At 40.6% G+C, this 12,976-nt stretch overlaps 1 protein-coding gene across 2 annotated transcripts in view; it reads right to left on the bottom strand.

Moving 5' to 3' along the window:
* Positions 1 to 11,702, bottom strand: part of OLFM3 (olfactomedin 3) — a 48,962-nt gene extending 37,260 nt beyond the window's left edge. Inside the window, exon 1 of one of the 2 annotated variants that reach the window (XM_027740817.2) lies at positions 11,391 to 11,702. In XM_027740817.2, coding sequence (XP_027596618.1) covers positions 11,391 to 11,459 — 69 coding nt within the window. In that variant the 5' untranslated portion in view covers positions 11,460 to 11,702. The remainder of the gene's footprint in view (positions 1 to 11,390) is intronic. The other variant, XM_027740816.2, reaches the window with a different exon arrangement.
* Positions 11,703 to 12,976: the final 1,274 nt, after the last annotated feature.

Genomic DNA, 12,976 nt, shown 5'->3' with positions numbered 1-12,976 from the left:
AATTCCCCCAACATCAGTGACTGTAGGTCTGGGCACACCTCATGAAAACAGAAGTGCAAAGCCTCACTGACTGGAAATGGGGAGGATGTGCTCTGTTTGGCATGAGGATGTCTCTGACTGGATGCTGACAATTTTAAAATGTTCTGAACTCAGAGTTCAGCAGAAAATGCAGGGACTCTGAAATAACATGCCTGATCTGCAAATGTGAATTTTCTGACTGGATATAATTTTTAAAAAGAATTAAAATGAGCAAGTAGATTATTTAAAATATTTCTTCAGATTATGTTTAAGTTGATGGTGGTAGGTATGCTGACCATTAGTTCCTCATGCTACAGTCCATACTTTGTTCAAGCAGACTTATATTAAAAAATGGCCTCCCAAAACAATGAATATATAAAAAAAGGCACCTTTAGGCAGTGGTGGGTTCTTCAGCCTCTCTTCACTCCCTGCCATAAAGCATTTTAGTTAAACTGATACTAATTGGAGTAACTGCTCCAGAATTTGGATATATGCCCTTAGAAGTCTAGCTGAAAGTCTTTGCAGTCCAGTGAACAAGTTACTAGGTCTGTCTGTTACGGACTTTCAAGTAAATTCAACATATATGATGCATGAACCACAATTGTGAATTCTTGTAATGCTGGGATACTTTCCTTAGGTAAACGGTGCATTTGGCTTGACATGCTCTTATTTGTAGCTCAGAGGAATTTATTTCAATTACTTTAAAGATAATAATAAAAATAATAAAATTCAGCATATGAAATTATATAGAGGGGACTGGAAGAATCTGTCAAAACTTAGCAAAACTCTTTAAGAATCTCTCAAACCCAAAAGATATCAGGTTCCTGGAAAAAGCAGCCATCCTCTAAAGGCAACTAAATACGGCAAATACAAATGCCTTAGCTGTTAGGGGCACCTGTAAGGAACGTGGCTAGTCAGAAAGCATTCCAAGATTGCAAACAAGGAGTGTGTGGGTACAGAATAACAATGAGCATTTTGGAGAGAGAAGAAAGGAGAAGCCTAAGGACTTTGGTAGTAAATTAGCTAATGACAGCAGATTTTTTTGCAGAGGAAGCAAAAATATTAGAAAAGAAAAATATCACATTTATTAGTTTCATAAAATCTGCCTAAGTTTGGGAAGCTAATGATGGCACGATACAGTAAGTCTTTAGAACTGTAATTGAAATTTATGGCAATGGATAAAAAAGAGTGATAATTTAACACGAAAATAGTTACTGGAGGTAGGGGTCCAGACTAATTAGAGAAAATATAACATCAGTCATTCTTAGGCATCAGAGGCTATTAAAAACAGAAAATCACAAAATACAAATAGCTTATGTCCAAGAATGCTAATGAGAAGGGGGATGTAAGTGTTAGACAATATATACTTGCATATAGTTTGGGAAAATTCCGAAGAAGAAAAGATGCAACCTTGTTTCTATTTAACAGAAGAGCTAGGCAATTAGGGCTTATCAGGCACATTTTTCAATAACTACATCACTATTATCATCCACTTAGAAAGTGATATGGGAAACCATATAAGAAAACACAAAATGGTCATGTCCCTTGTAAGGAGATGGACTCAATGGCCTAACCAGTCTTAACATTATTTAATTTCTATGGTATTTCTAAATGGGAAAGAGCTATCAGCAAGAGCAATTAATTTTATTCCTGAAAGACACTGGTGAATGTAGTATGAGTGCCAGGAGCAGCTGGGTAAATTTTTCTCCTGTATGCACAATAGGGGTAATGGCCATTACTGCAGCTTTCTCACGTGACAAATCTAGAACTGGGCAAATTTGAATAATACAGATTACTACCAGTATTATATCAAAATCCCTTTTGTTTCATTTTCTCAAAAATTTAAAAAATGCTTTTGGTATTGCCTGGTGGCTTCCTATACAGTGGCCTTATCAGAGATATCAGGGAAGCCATGTCATTCTGTCTTCTGGTTTTGAAATCTGCAAAGGAAGCATGTCTCTTCACTTCTCATTCAGGCTGGAAGAAACACAAATTAAGCCAACACATCATATCCATCAGGGATAATTTCACTGTCTAGTCCGACAAGTAGAGGAACAGATCTGCCTGTACATCCCTCCACACACGGATGATGTTGAAGGAATTGGAAGAGCAGATGTGTAGCATTTGCTTCTTCCTCATGCTGCTCTCTGGAGCTCACAGCGGGAGGAGGAAGAGGGGGAAAGCTAGCACTGACTGAAGTATAAATAAAGGTATTTTTGGGAGGAGAAACCGTACTTCTCTGGCTGCTCTAAAATTCCTCAATCTAGTCCCTGGTGGCACTCGTAAAAGCAAGTTATTGCTTCATGAAATACTTTTAATGACCATTGTGTTCTAGCCAATGCAGTTTTTCATTCTGATTGCTTGAGGTGAGAAAGACCACCTTAGAGAAGGAGCACTTCATATCTGAAAAAGATAAACACCATGGTCTAAATAAATGGAGCATTCTGAGAACACTGATTAAGACAATCTTTCCATTCAAAATTTTCTTCAAATGCACGGTCTGTTTCATTGAGAAACAGAAGGGGAACAAGTATCTGTATATATCTCTCCACAGGCTGAGGTTGTATTTTGCTGTTTTAAAGAAAGGACATAACATTGCAGCTATTGTGAGTTCTCACAGAATTGCATCAGCAACATCTACTCCAGATAAGGACAACAGCAACCATCTAAAACCAGAAGGGTCCCATATGTAAACATAAGGTCGGTACCTGGAACTTTGGATATGCTTATTTTACTCTATCACTGCAGTGAAGATACTCACATTCATTGACCTGAACAGCATATGCATGTGGCTTTACGAGAAAAAGCAAGTCCAGAGGGCAAAGAAAGATCAGCAAAAGACAGCAACTACAGCACAGAAATCTGAACTCCTTGAATTGTGCTGCATAGATTGCTGATCACAGCAAGTAGTATGGAAGGGAAACAAGGTAGAAATGTATTTCTATACCATCTGCTAATATGGAAGTGCTTATTTTAGCAGTGTCTGCAGAACTAGTATAGCAGAAGGTCATTAAAAATTATTTTTGTAAACTTCTTATTAAAGAGGATTAGAATGCAAATCAGCTACTTAACCTTGTAAGAGCCACAACTAACAGACTTGTTGATGTCATAAGTGAACCTGTCATATCACAGACCGTAGGAATATGTGGTGCATATATAACTTCAGTAGTTTTATATGCAAATTCAGTAGTGGAGTAAAGACATAGCCAATTCTATTACTTACATGCCCTTCTACCTTAGAGGAACTTCTGTTCTTTGCTTCTGGTTTCAGTATATTCTTCTGGGCCAGGACACTTCCATAAAACTGGAAACTAATTTTTGTGTGACACAGTATGGAATATAGCTTCCATCTTTCAGCTACTTTTTTTGCATACCTAGTTTAATTGCATATGTTCCTAACATACATACTGCTGAGCTTGTTGAACAGTAATGTCCATATCATTTTCATATCAACACATTAATCACAAAGAAAAGCAAGAGCACTTGCAAAATTTGTGCTGGGGATTGAGGAGGTATCTGAAGTCAGCAGATTCCTGCCTGTTATGGGGCAGGCAAAGGTGGAAGCAGGATTAGCCTTTGGGTTAAAGAGTCAGAAGGGAACTGAGGCTTTAAAAAGTCAGAAGTATAGGAGACCATAATCTTTGCTTGTGGCTAAAGCTGATCCTCATGGGAGATTGTTAACACTCAAGTTTTTAGTGTTTTGGTAAGTATGCAGGTATTCAGAGACAGGAGGGAAAACAGGTCAGTGGCAATCTTTGTATTTAGGCTACTCTGCCTGACATACATCTCTATATTCTTTATGCAAGTGCCCAGAAATACCTGTGATGACAGCAAGCAATACTGATCTGAGACCTCATAAGAAATTCAAACCTGTAACACACCTGCTTTGAACTGAGTGCAGGTATCTACAGCTGTATCTACATTTTTTGTATCATCATCTATTCTATGTACTATCTGTTACTGTTTGTAACAATAGTTCAATGTTACAACTACACTTTTTTCTGTGTATTTTCTTGGAAAAAACATCCTGATACCATATATTGAAAATGCAGTCTTACTATAAGAAGGTAGAATAGTTAGGATAATATTTAAGAGATTATACAAAAGGAATAGGAAAAAAATAATTGCAGTAGGGAGGCTGAGACTGAAAAACCTCATTTAATATGAGTAAGGAAGCATATGATAGGTTTGTGTTTATAATCAGATCAATATTATTTGCTGTCACCACAGGTATTAATGTATTCTAAATGTGCTGAAGTTCATATTTGTGTAAATCTATTTTTAAGACTGAAGTCCAAACTCAAATAACATTTACAATATCATATATGGAAAATTATTTAAGTGCTTAGTTGTCTCATTGAAAGGAGACGCACTGAAACGCATTTTGAAGTGTTTTCCTGTAGCATTGGTTCTAAACTAGGAGGTTCAAGAAATTCTCTACAAAACTCTTTTTTAATAACATGTCCCAATAATTTAAGAATAATATTCACCATGTTGTGATTGGCCCTTGATAAGAGAGTTCACTCAGTTCTCACTCTGAACAGAGTTAGTATTTTCCAGTTGTTCTGGCTCCCCCCTTACAGGTTACTTTACAGCTTGCAGAGAAAGCAAACACAATTTCCAACACCAGAGCAAGTGAAAAGCTACTTGCTTTCAGAATTTGCTTAAGCTGCTGTTATGAGGACTGTTATGCTGACTGGTATGCTTTTTGGTGAAATAAGTAAACAGAAACATTAAATCACAGTTCCAAGGATTTGTTCAGTTAGAAGGCAGTGCAGCAGACAGATGACTGTTCTTCAGGGGAATGCAGGATGAAACATGTTACATTTGTGTTATCTGGGGCTGCTTTAGCTTAGTTATTTAAGTGCTTTAAAAGTCTGAGAAAGGCTCAGAAGAGGTCAGAACAGTAAAGTTTCTCTAATTCCTCCCGAGGAAAAAGTTTTAAATAAATAGGAGTGCATATTTTATGAGTAATTACATAAAATGTTTTTCTTTCTTGTGAAGAGACATAGCTATAGAAGCAGCTGGGTGAGAATTTACAAAATTCCATATCCACAGGTCTGGTATTAAATAGGCCTTTGACTATAACTTAAGTTCCAATTTATGATTGTTTACTGACTTATGAAAAATATGCCTGGTTGTTCCTTTTGCCTTTCTGAGAAGTAAACCTCTGTCTGGAAGCTGAAGGCAGCAGATGACAGCATGACAAAAAAGCATATGCTATGTGTGATACCACCATGAAACTCTGAGTAAGCAAATTAATTGTGTGTGCTCCTCTATCCATTAGTACAGTTATCTTCTCGATGTTAACTGCCTGTATCACCAATATTGTGTGCTCTGTGTTTCCTTCCCATACATGGACATTGCCTGGTGTATTCAATTAATTAATATGAATCAGTCATGTTGTTGGAAAAGGTAGTTCTTAGGAAACTATTTCTGGAAGCTGGCCAGTGAAGAGGAACCCTAGAGATCATCTAGTTTTAGACAACACATATGTCACTAGACAACTGGTACTAACTTCCTTTATCTTTAGCCCTATTCCAAACAGGATGGAATGGGGATAAGCTAATCCATACAGAGGGCCTTGTTATGTTGCATTCTGGTGTCATGGTGTTTCTTTAAGACAGAAATATGAATTCTCCAATTCCAAACAAAACCAAATCTAGACTTAGAAGCTCCTTAATGTCAGGAATTAAAACAATGACAATAAAAATGTTTTTGAAATAGTTTTAAGTGTTCTAGTAAATTGTGCTGCTGATGGAAAGTCAGTTGCTTTTGAGTCACTAATGAAAAAATTGGAAGCTGCAGTTCATGCTTACAGTGAAGTATCACTGATTTTTGGAAGTAATGCTGTGACATAGAAGGTTGTCTCCAAGATACATTTCAAAGTACTTTTAAGAGTAATATGTATTGCTACTGTATCTCTGTGTTTTACTGACCTAGAGGACTAAGAATTCTGCTGGCTAAGTTCTTAGGTGGACTTGTTAACGTGGATAGAACCATGTGCTTGGGTCACACATCTTGGTTTAAAAACATGTTTAAAAACATGGGAATAATAGATCTGGTCTGGAAATCTGAGGTAAATCCACAGATTTCTGAAATTCTGAAAGTAAGATTAGTTTTCCACTGTTTCTGAATTCTTACTATGAAAAGAATTCTGTATTCAAACCCAGGCACACAAACCTTTCTCTAGGTTTCATCTTAAACAAGAAATCTACTGCCTTGTGGAGTGAAGCAGTACCAATGGACTGCTGCTCTTGTGAAAGACGGTCCTTGAGAGGACTTCTCCCAGACTACTGCTGCAAAGATTTACAGAAGGCTTTTGAATTTTAACTGGTTTTCTGTGAAGATTCAGTAAGACTGCTTAAGTGATGCCCTGAAGCATTTCTGTCGTACTACAGTATTGAAAAAGGGGGCTTCAGTGCCCAAAATAGACTGGACTCTCTCTGATGACTCCCTGTTCATTTCTTCATAGGTTCCTTATGAACATCATGTATTTTAATTTGAAATTTACAACTGTGGTAAATCATTAGCCAAGCAGAAACACCATTTTTAGAGCTGCTGTTTTAATGTTGTTTTAATAGCTGCAATACTGCATTTCCTGGTCCTGACAGTCCCCTTTCCTGCTTCTTTTTCTTCCTTGCACTGGCTTATGGCTTGGCCAAATACAGAAGAAAGTTGGAAGCCTGGTTACCTGAAGGCAATATGCATCTAATGGAAACATGATTGTTTCCTGTAAGAATATGTCTGTGTATATACATATATATATATGTACATATACAATTTTTTTTGAGATTTAGTATAACATATAGAATTGGTTTTTGAGTGTATTTAAAGGAGTAGCAGTCATAATAGTAAGCAGAAGAGGAATCTGTTTTTAAACAGAGAAAAAAAAAACCTCTTTCCATAGCATCAACAGTTTTAAAAAGCCTTTAAAGACCATGTGATGTCTGATAGCACCAGGAGAGTTAGCACGTGTGCAGATGTCATTCATGTGCGTGTTTTTGCATATTCTCTTCCAATATCTTAATATATGTTACTTAAAATGATGTAGTGAATACCTTTCTGTGATTTTATATAACATAATGGTGGATGTATGACATTGAGTGTAGATGAACAGAAAATATATGAAGCATCCTTTTTTTCCCAGGACTGAAAGGTCGGAAGGCACTGGATTGATCACTGCAGGAAGAACCAGTAGTGTTAACAGTCTGGTGTTTACACATTGACTGAAGTTACTAGAGAGAGTAACGTAACTGGAATGACATCTGGGAGAAAGCCAGATATATTCATAGTAATAGGATGTTCTTCAATGGCTTTTGAATCACGTTGCACAGAAATGGGAGAACAGGCACCAAGTGAGAGTTGACCACATTCAGCAATTAATGATTTAGAGCATTCTTAAATCTTGCAGGCTAAATAATTATGTATGATTTCCATATTGACTAACTACTAATACTGTAGGAAACAGGGTCAATTAATTTCCAAGTAGGTAATGGGATTTCCATTAAATTTTGCGGTGTATTGTAGTCCCGTGAGTCATATTTCCAATAATAATAGTATATTGTGGTAACCCTTTTTTGTACATAGTATTCTTATAAAATGTTGCAATAGAGATGAATTAATTTGCATTGCTAAGCAGCACTAAAGCAGGGCACTCTTCCTGCTGAAAAGTTCTTGAAATGCAGGGAAAAGAAAGATTTTAGTGGCTATTTGTATAGTGTGACTGTGTGGGAAAATCATAATTTTTAAAATCTAGAAACACAGCCATTCCAAAGATCAAAATGCAAAGTTTAATTAAGCATGCAAAAATAGATGACTGCTTTCAAATTTGCTTTTATTTTTTAGTGTTAACATTCCCCAAACATCCTGTTATCCTGAGCAAGGAACATAAATCACAGTTGCTTTCTGTAACTGTCCCTAATGATACTAAGCTTCCATTTGGGATTGTACTTGGCACTTGTCTTCTGACACATTTTTTGCAAAATTCAAATAAAGGAAATGAAACAGATGTAGGATATATAGCCATTATAAAATTTAAAGGCCTGAAGTTCATTAACTGCATTGAAACATGAACAGATTTTTCAGATCTATTTAAATTTTCAAAATTAAACTTAAAAAATGCCGTCTAGACTTGGAAACACACTGAGCTTGATTTCTATGTGGAGCAGCTTTACCTGACTGTAAAATGCTTGCTTTGTTATACTACTGTGATTATCAAATGATGGCCAGCAAAGCAACCCTTACAAAAGAAGTCCACATTACATACTGTGAAGGCCATTACAGAAAACTCCAGGTATAGAAAAGCAGCACAGATATGCCATCTAGCAGTAACTCTTAGAAATGTCCTAATCTTGAACAGTTTCTTCTTTCAAGATAATTCTTTCAAGAGTAAGACAAAAGAAAGGCTTTATATTGAAGTTCTTTCCCTTTAGCTGGCTTCCTGCTGAATGTCTAATCACTCTGCTGGAAATAGACCTTTAATGAAATATCATCAATATTTTTTTATTTTTCTATGTAAATACAGAGAAAAAATAGAATAAAGTTAACAAATACAACATTTAATAAGTACCTTAAATTGATACTCAGTAATTAGCATTAAGTGTGTTAAAATTTATTGTTAGTGAGCTGTCTTCAATTTGTTAAAGAAACATTTCCTCACTGGGTCAATATTCGATATCAAGGTTATTAGCAAAAAAAAAAAAAAGAATTCAAAAGCATGGGCAATAAATTACTGTGGTTGAAATAAAATGTTCATGTTCCAGAGACTGAAGAATTATATATCAATTTTTGTTACATATTTTACCATAAGATGGCGATACTTAAACACTTCACTATTAGTAAATAACCAAGTAAGTTTAGCATAACATCTCTGTCGTAATAGGAGTGCCTGTGGACAGCAGTCTTGAGTCAGTGATGGCCTGGTATTAAATTAGAGCTTTTTTATTCCCCCAGGCATTATTTTAAAATAATTGATCAGTAAAATAAATAATTACCTGAAAATTATGTGGGACACCAATAGGAAGGTATTGCGTATACTTGAAATGTCTGATGAGATTTATCTCCATAAGCTGAATAGTTTGTGAGTGTCAAGGGCATGTAAAAAGTTGTCTAATCATGAGCATACTGCACAAAGAAGGAATTTAACATCCCCTTGTTTTCTACAATTAGCTTCATATCATATATTTGCTTCCTAACCTGCAGAGCAGAAAATTATTCTATTTCAATTTAGCGTAAAGCAAGATAAATAATTGAGTACTAGTTCCATTTCTAAAGTGAGAGTTCAGTCATAACTTGTACTTTTTTGCTAAAAATAGCCTGTAAACATTTTTACAGATATAATTTTTCATAGAAATATGAAATATATTGTTCATAGTCAACAACATTAATTATGTGCCATGTGGTATCTTTTTTATGCTTAATGTGGTGTAGCATGAATTTGACTTCACTTTTTTTTGCTTATGAAAACCCAGTTTAACTCTGATAGACGCCAGATTTTGACTAAGAATTCTAATTTTAATCTAATTTTAAGGACTTTTTAGCTTTTTTTATTCCTGACCCTTGACAAAGTCAAAATAGTCAGTAAAGAACATTTTAATATCCCTGAAAATGTCACACAGAGTGATGAATAGAAGGCCATTTTCATGCCTTCTGCACAGTATGCCAAAGCAAAAAAGGGCTGGAAGCAAAGTTTCAAAAGTTAATTTATGCCACTTCATTCCAGTGCCTCGTCCTGGTTTTCAGTGCTGGATGGTGACAGACACATAAGATGGAACATTTCTTCCCACTGTTATTTCAGAGCCTGAACTAAAAGAATAATTCGATCAGCTGTTTGTTTCGGTAGTGATTCTACTCTTCTGGGGACAGAGTGACACAAATTTTGGTTTTCCAGCTTTCATGCAGTGTCTCTAAGTATTTAACTTTATAGATCTCACTAAGGGTAAGAGAAGACAGAAAAATAAAGAAAATGCGTGTGTGGAAACCTGTAATTATAATGTGACCATGTGCTGCTATTTGCACAGATGTGAAACTCCTGTGTGTGCATTGCCTGATGACTCTCTACAGACACAGCAATAGCTGATGCTTTCAAATAGCTCCTATTAAATAGAATTGATATAACTGATTTCTTAGATAATGTTATTAATTCTCTACCACCTCCTGCTTTTTTAAGTTGTCACTGTATCTTACTGATTGAAAAGCAGTCAGAATACTGCATGCGTAAATCAGCTTTCTACTGGCTTCCTTTTTAGGTTCTGTTTTTATGTTTTTAAAGAGGAGCATCTTTTCCATATTGTTAGAAATTCAGTGCATACTTGTATATGATTAATATCTTTATTTTAAAGGAAAAACCTCCCAGAAGAGCTGAACATTGCCTCACGTGGTTGTCTGGTACCTAAATGGTATCGTTAAATTGAGATTCAGCAACATACAATATAAATTGTGGCAACACGGTACAGACTGCTGCTGGTAATAGACTGCAATAGTATAAGAATGTTTTCTCAATGTTCACAGTTACAAGACTGCACACCACAAAAAGGCAAATGAGACAAGTTCTACATCTATAAAATACAGCTCTACAGACAGCTGCAGACCTAGGGGCTTTGAGTCATTATTGCTCTTAAGTGGTATAGTGCATTTCCGATTTTTTAAATGACTTAATCTAAAATCTCCGTCATAAACCAGGTTGCATGGCTAAAACATATTGTTTGCTTTTATCAGTACTTCAGTATCAGATGTGATCTTTTGGTGACCTGAACACAGCTGAAAATAACGGCACTCTGCAGCAGCCCCGAGCGTGGCTATAGTACCAAATTCAGTGTCTTCACGTGATGCCTCCGGTTCCACTCTAAACAAATTTATTTCCTTTCGGAGGCTGTCGATCTCTGCTCCCAGCGCCTCGCTGCCTCCCCGGCACTGGTGCAGTCACCCAGCACTATAAACGCCTCCGTGCCTTGGGTGGGACAGATCGCCGCTCGTTCCGGCTGTGCAGCTGCCGGCCTTGGACAGCTGCCGGCCTCGGGCAGGGGGGAGCCCGCCCAGCCCGCTCTGCGGCGGGTGCAGCTCCTGCGTGTGGCGGTGCGGGGGTCGCGGGCAGGTGCGGGGGGTGCCCGCTCTGCGCTCCGGGGCCGTGGGCGCCGCCGCATCGCGCCCGCAGCCCCCTGACCGCGGGCGGCTGTCCCGCCTCGGGCCGGGAATCCCGGGGCCGGGGACAGCCATTCCCGCCACGAGCTCTCCCGCCTGGCCCCTCGGACGGCCAAGGACACGCACCCGCCTCTCCCCGGGGCCGCCCAGCGCATCGCCCGCTACCGCATACACCGTGTGCGGGTCGGCTCCGCCGCTGCGGGAGAACTTGCCGCCCGGCCGGCTCCTACCTTGGAGGGATCGAGGCCGGCCAGCAAGGACAGCAGCAGGAGGTTGAGGATGCTGGCGGCCGCCCGCATCCTGATCCCGTGGCTGCCTCTCCGCGCCGTTCCTCTCGGTCATTCACTCCGCTCCCGCTGCAGCGACCGCGCCGGCAGCTGCGCTCCCTGCCCGCCCGCCCGAGCCCGACTGGAGGCGGCAGCGGCAGCAGCAGCCGCCCGGGGAACGCTCATTCCGCGGGCAGCCTCGGCGCGGGGAGGGCGGGCGAGGCCGGCGCTGCCCGAGCTGCCAGAGCGGCTCCGCGGCCCCGTCCCACCCCCGCCCCTCCCCTCCGCCCCCGGCCAGCCCACCGCCAAACTTTGGGCCCGGGAGACGGCGGAGCCAGCGCGGCTGGACGGACACGGGCGGCGGATGTGACATCAGCGCCGCCGGGAGGGACCGGGCGGGGGGCGCCGGGGATGCGGCGGTGGCCGGGCCGGGCTGGGGGCTCAGGGCAGCGGCAGCCGCGGGCTGGGCAGAAGCGCGGTCGGGCTGCAGGAGTGCGGGGTGCCCCGTGCAAGGGGCGGCTCGCCGGATCCCCTCACCCGGGTTTTCCCCCCTGCAGTGGCCGGCGGGGCTCGTCCCTCTGTGGAGGGCACAGCGTGCGGCCCACACCGCTCTGCGCTGGCTGCGGGCGGGCAGGGGCGGCTCTCGGAAAGGAGCACCTGGCACCGTGGCAGCGGGAAGGGGCGAGGGTGGGCTGAAGGGGGGAGCTGCGGGGAGAGGGCTTTCCTCAGGGGGATCCCGCCGGCTCGCTCCCCCACCTAGAAAGTTAAGTCAGGGCTTGACTGAGCCCTGGTGAGGGGAGAGCCAGCTCTCTGCTCCCTAGCTGGACCGTGGGCCAGCAAGGGATCAGCATGTCTCCTTGGTTTGGCTGAGGTGGGAAAGCCTGTGTAGATGCAGGCTGGTGGAGGTCATTGGTTGAGGAGTCCCTTGAAAGCCCTCCCAAGGACATGTAACATGCAATCAAGTTTCCTTTTCTCTAGATCAGCCAGCACCTTTGCAGTCAGACAACGCTGCTTTGCCAGCCGAGGCTCGGGGTGAGCTCCTCTCTGCCTGTGCAGGTCAGTTCCCCAGTACAGGCAGGAGTGTGACTTGGCTGCCTCAGGGACGAACATTCAGCACAGCTGAGTATGGCCCAAGTGAAAATAACAGAACTATTGTGTTAACATGGGCAAACTATGTTAATGTTTCAGTTATTTTTCCCTTAGAAGACTCAAGCTCAAGATCTATGGGCAGGGTAATCTTGCTTATGGCATAGCCAAGATTAATATAAAAGTGATTTTCAGCTTTTCAGTTAGCGATTTTTTGGTCTTAACTAGATTCTCTGGGGTCTAGGTTATATGCTTTTTCAGCAGCTAGCACAGAAAGGCCAACACACTTGTGCTTTTTTTTAGGTGCTATGTAATGTTAACAAAGAGAAAAATGAGCTAAAAGTATCCTTAAAAAGCAAAACATAAGTGTGAGGAAACAACCCTCAAACAAAACCAAACCAAACCCCAATCTTGAGAGGGTGTTTTCATTGAGTGTCATTGAGTGTGGACAGGGCATGGTTTTC

The sequence above is a fragment of the Pipra filicauda genome, unplaced genomic scaffold (assembly GCF_003945595.2).
Source record: "Pipra filicauda isolate LSUMZ 115617 unplaced genomic scaffold, ASM394559v2 scaffold135_size2527700_pilon, whole genome shotgun sequence".
Taxonomy (NCBI): Eukaryota; Metazoa; Chordata; class Aves; order Passeriformes; family Pipridae; genus Pipra; species Pipra filicauda.
The sequence above is the reverse complement of the archived record's forward strand: the minus strand, read 5'-3'. Positions and strand labels throughout refer to the sequence as shown.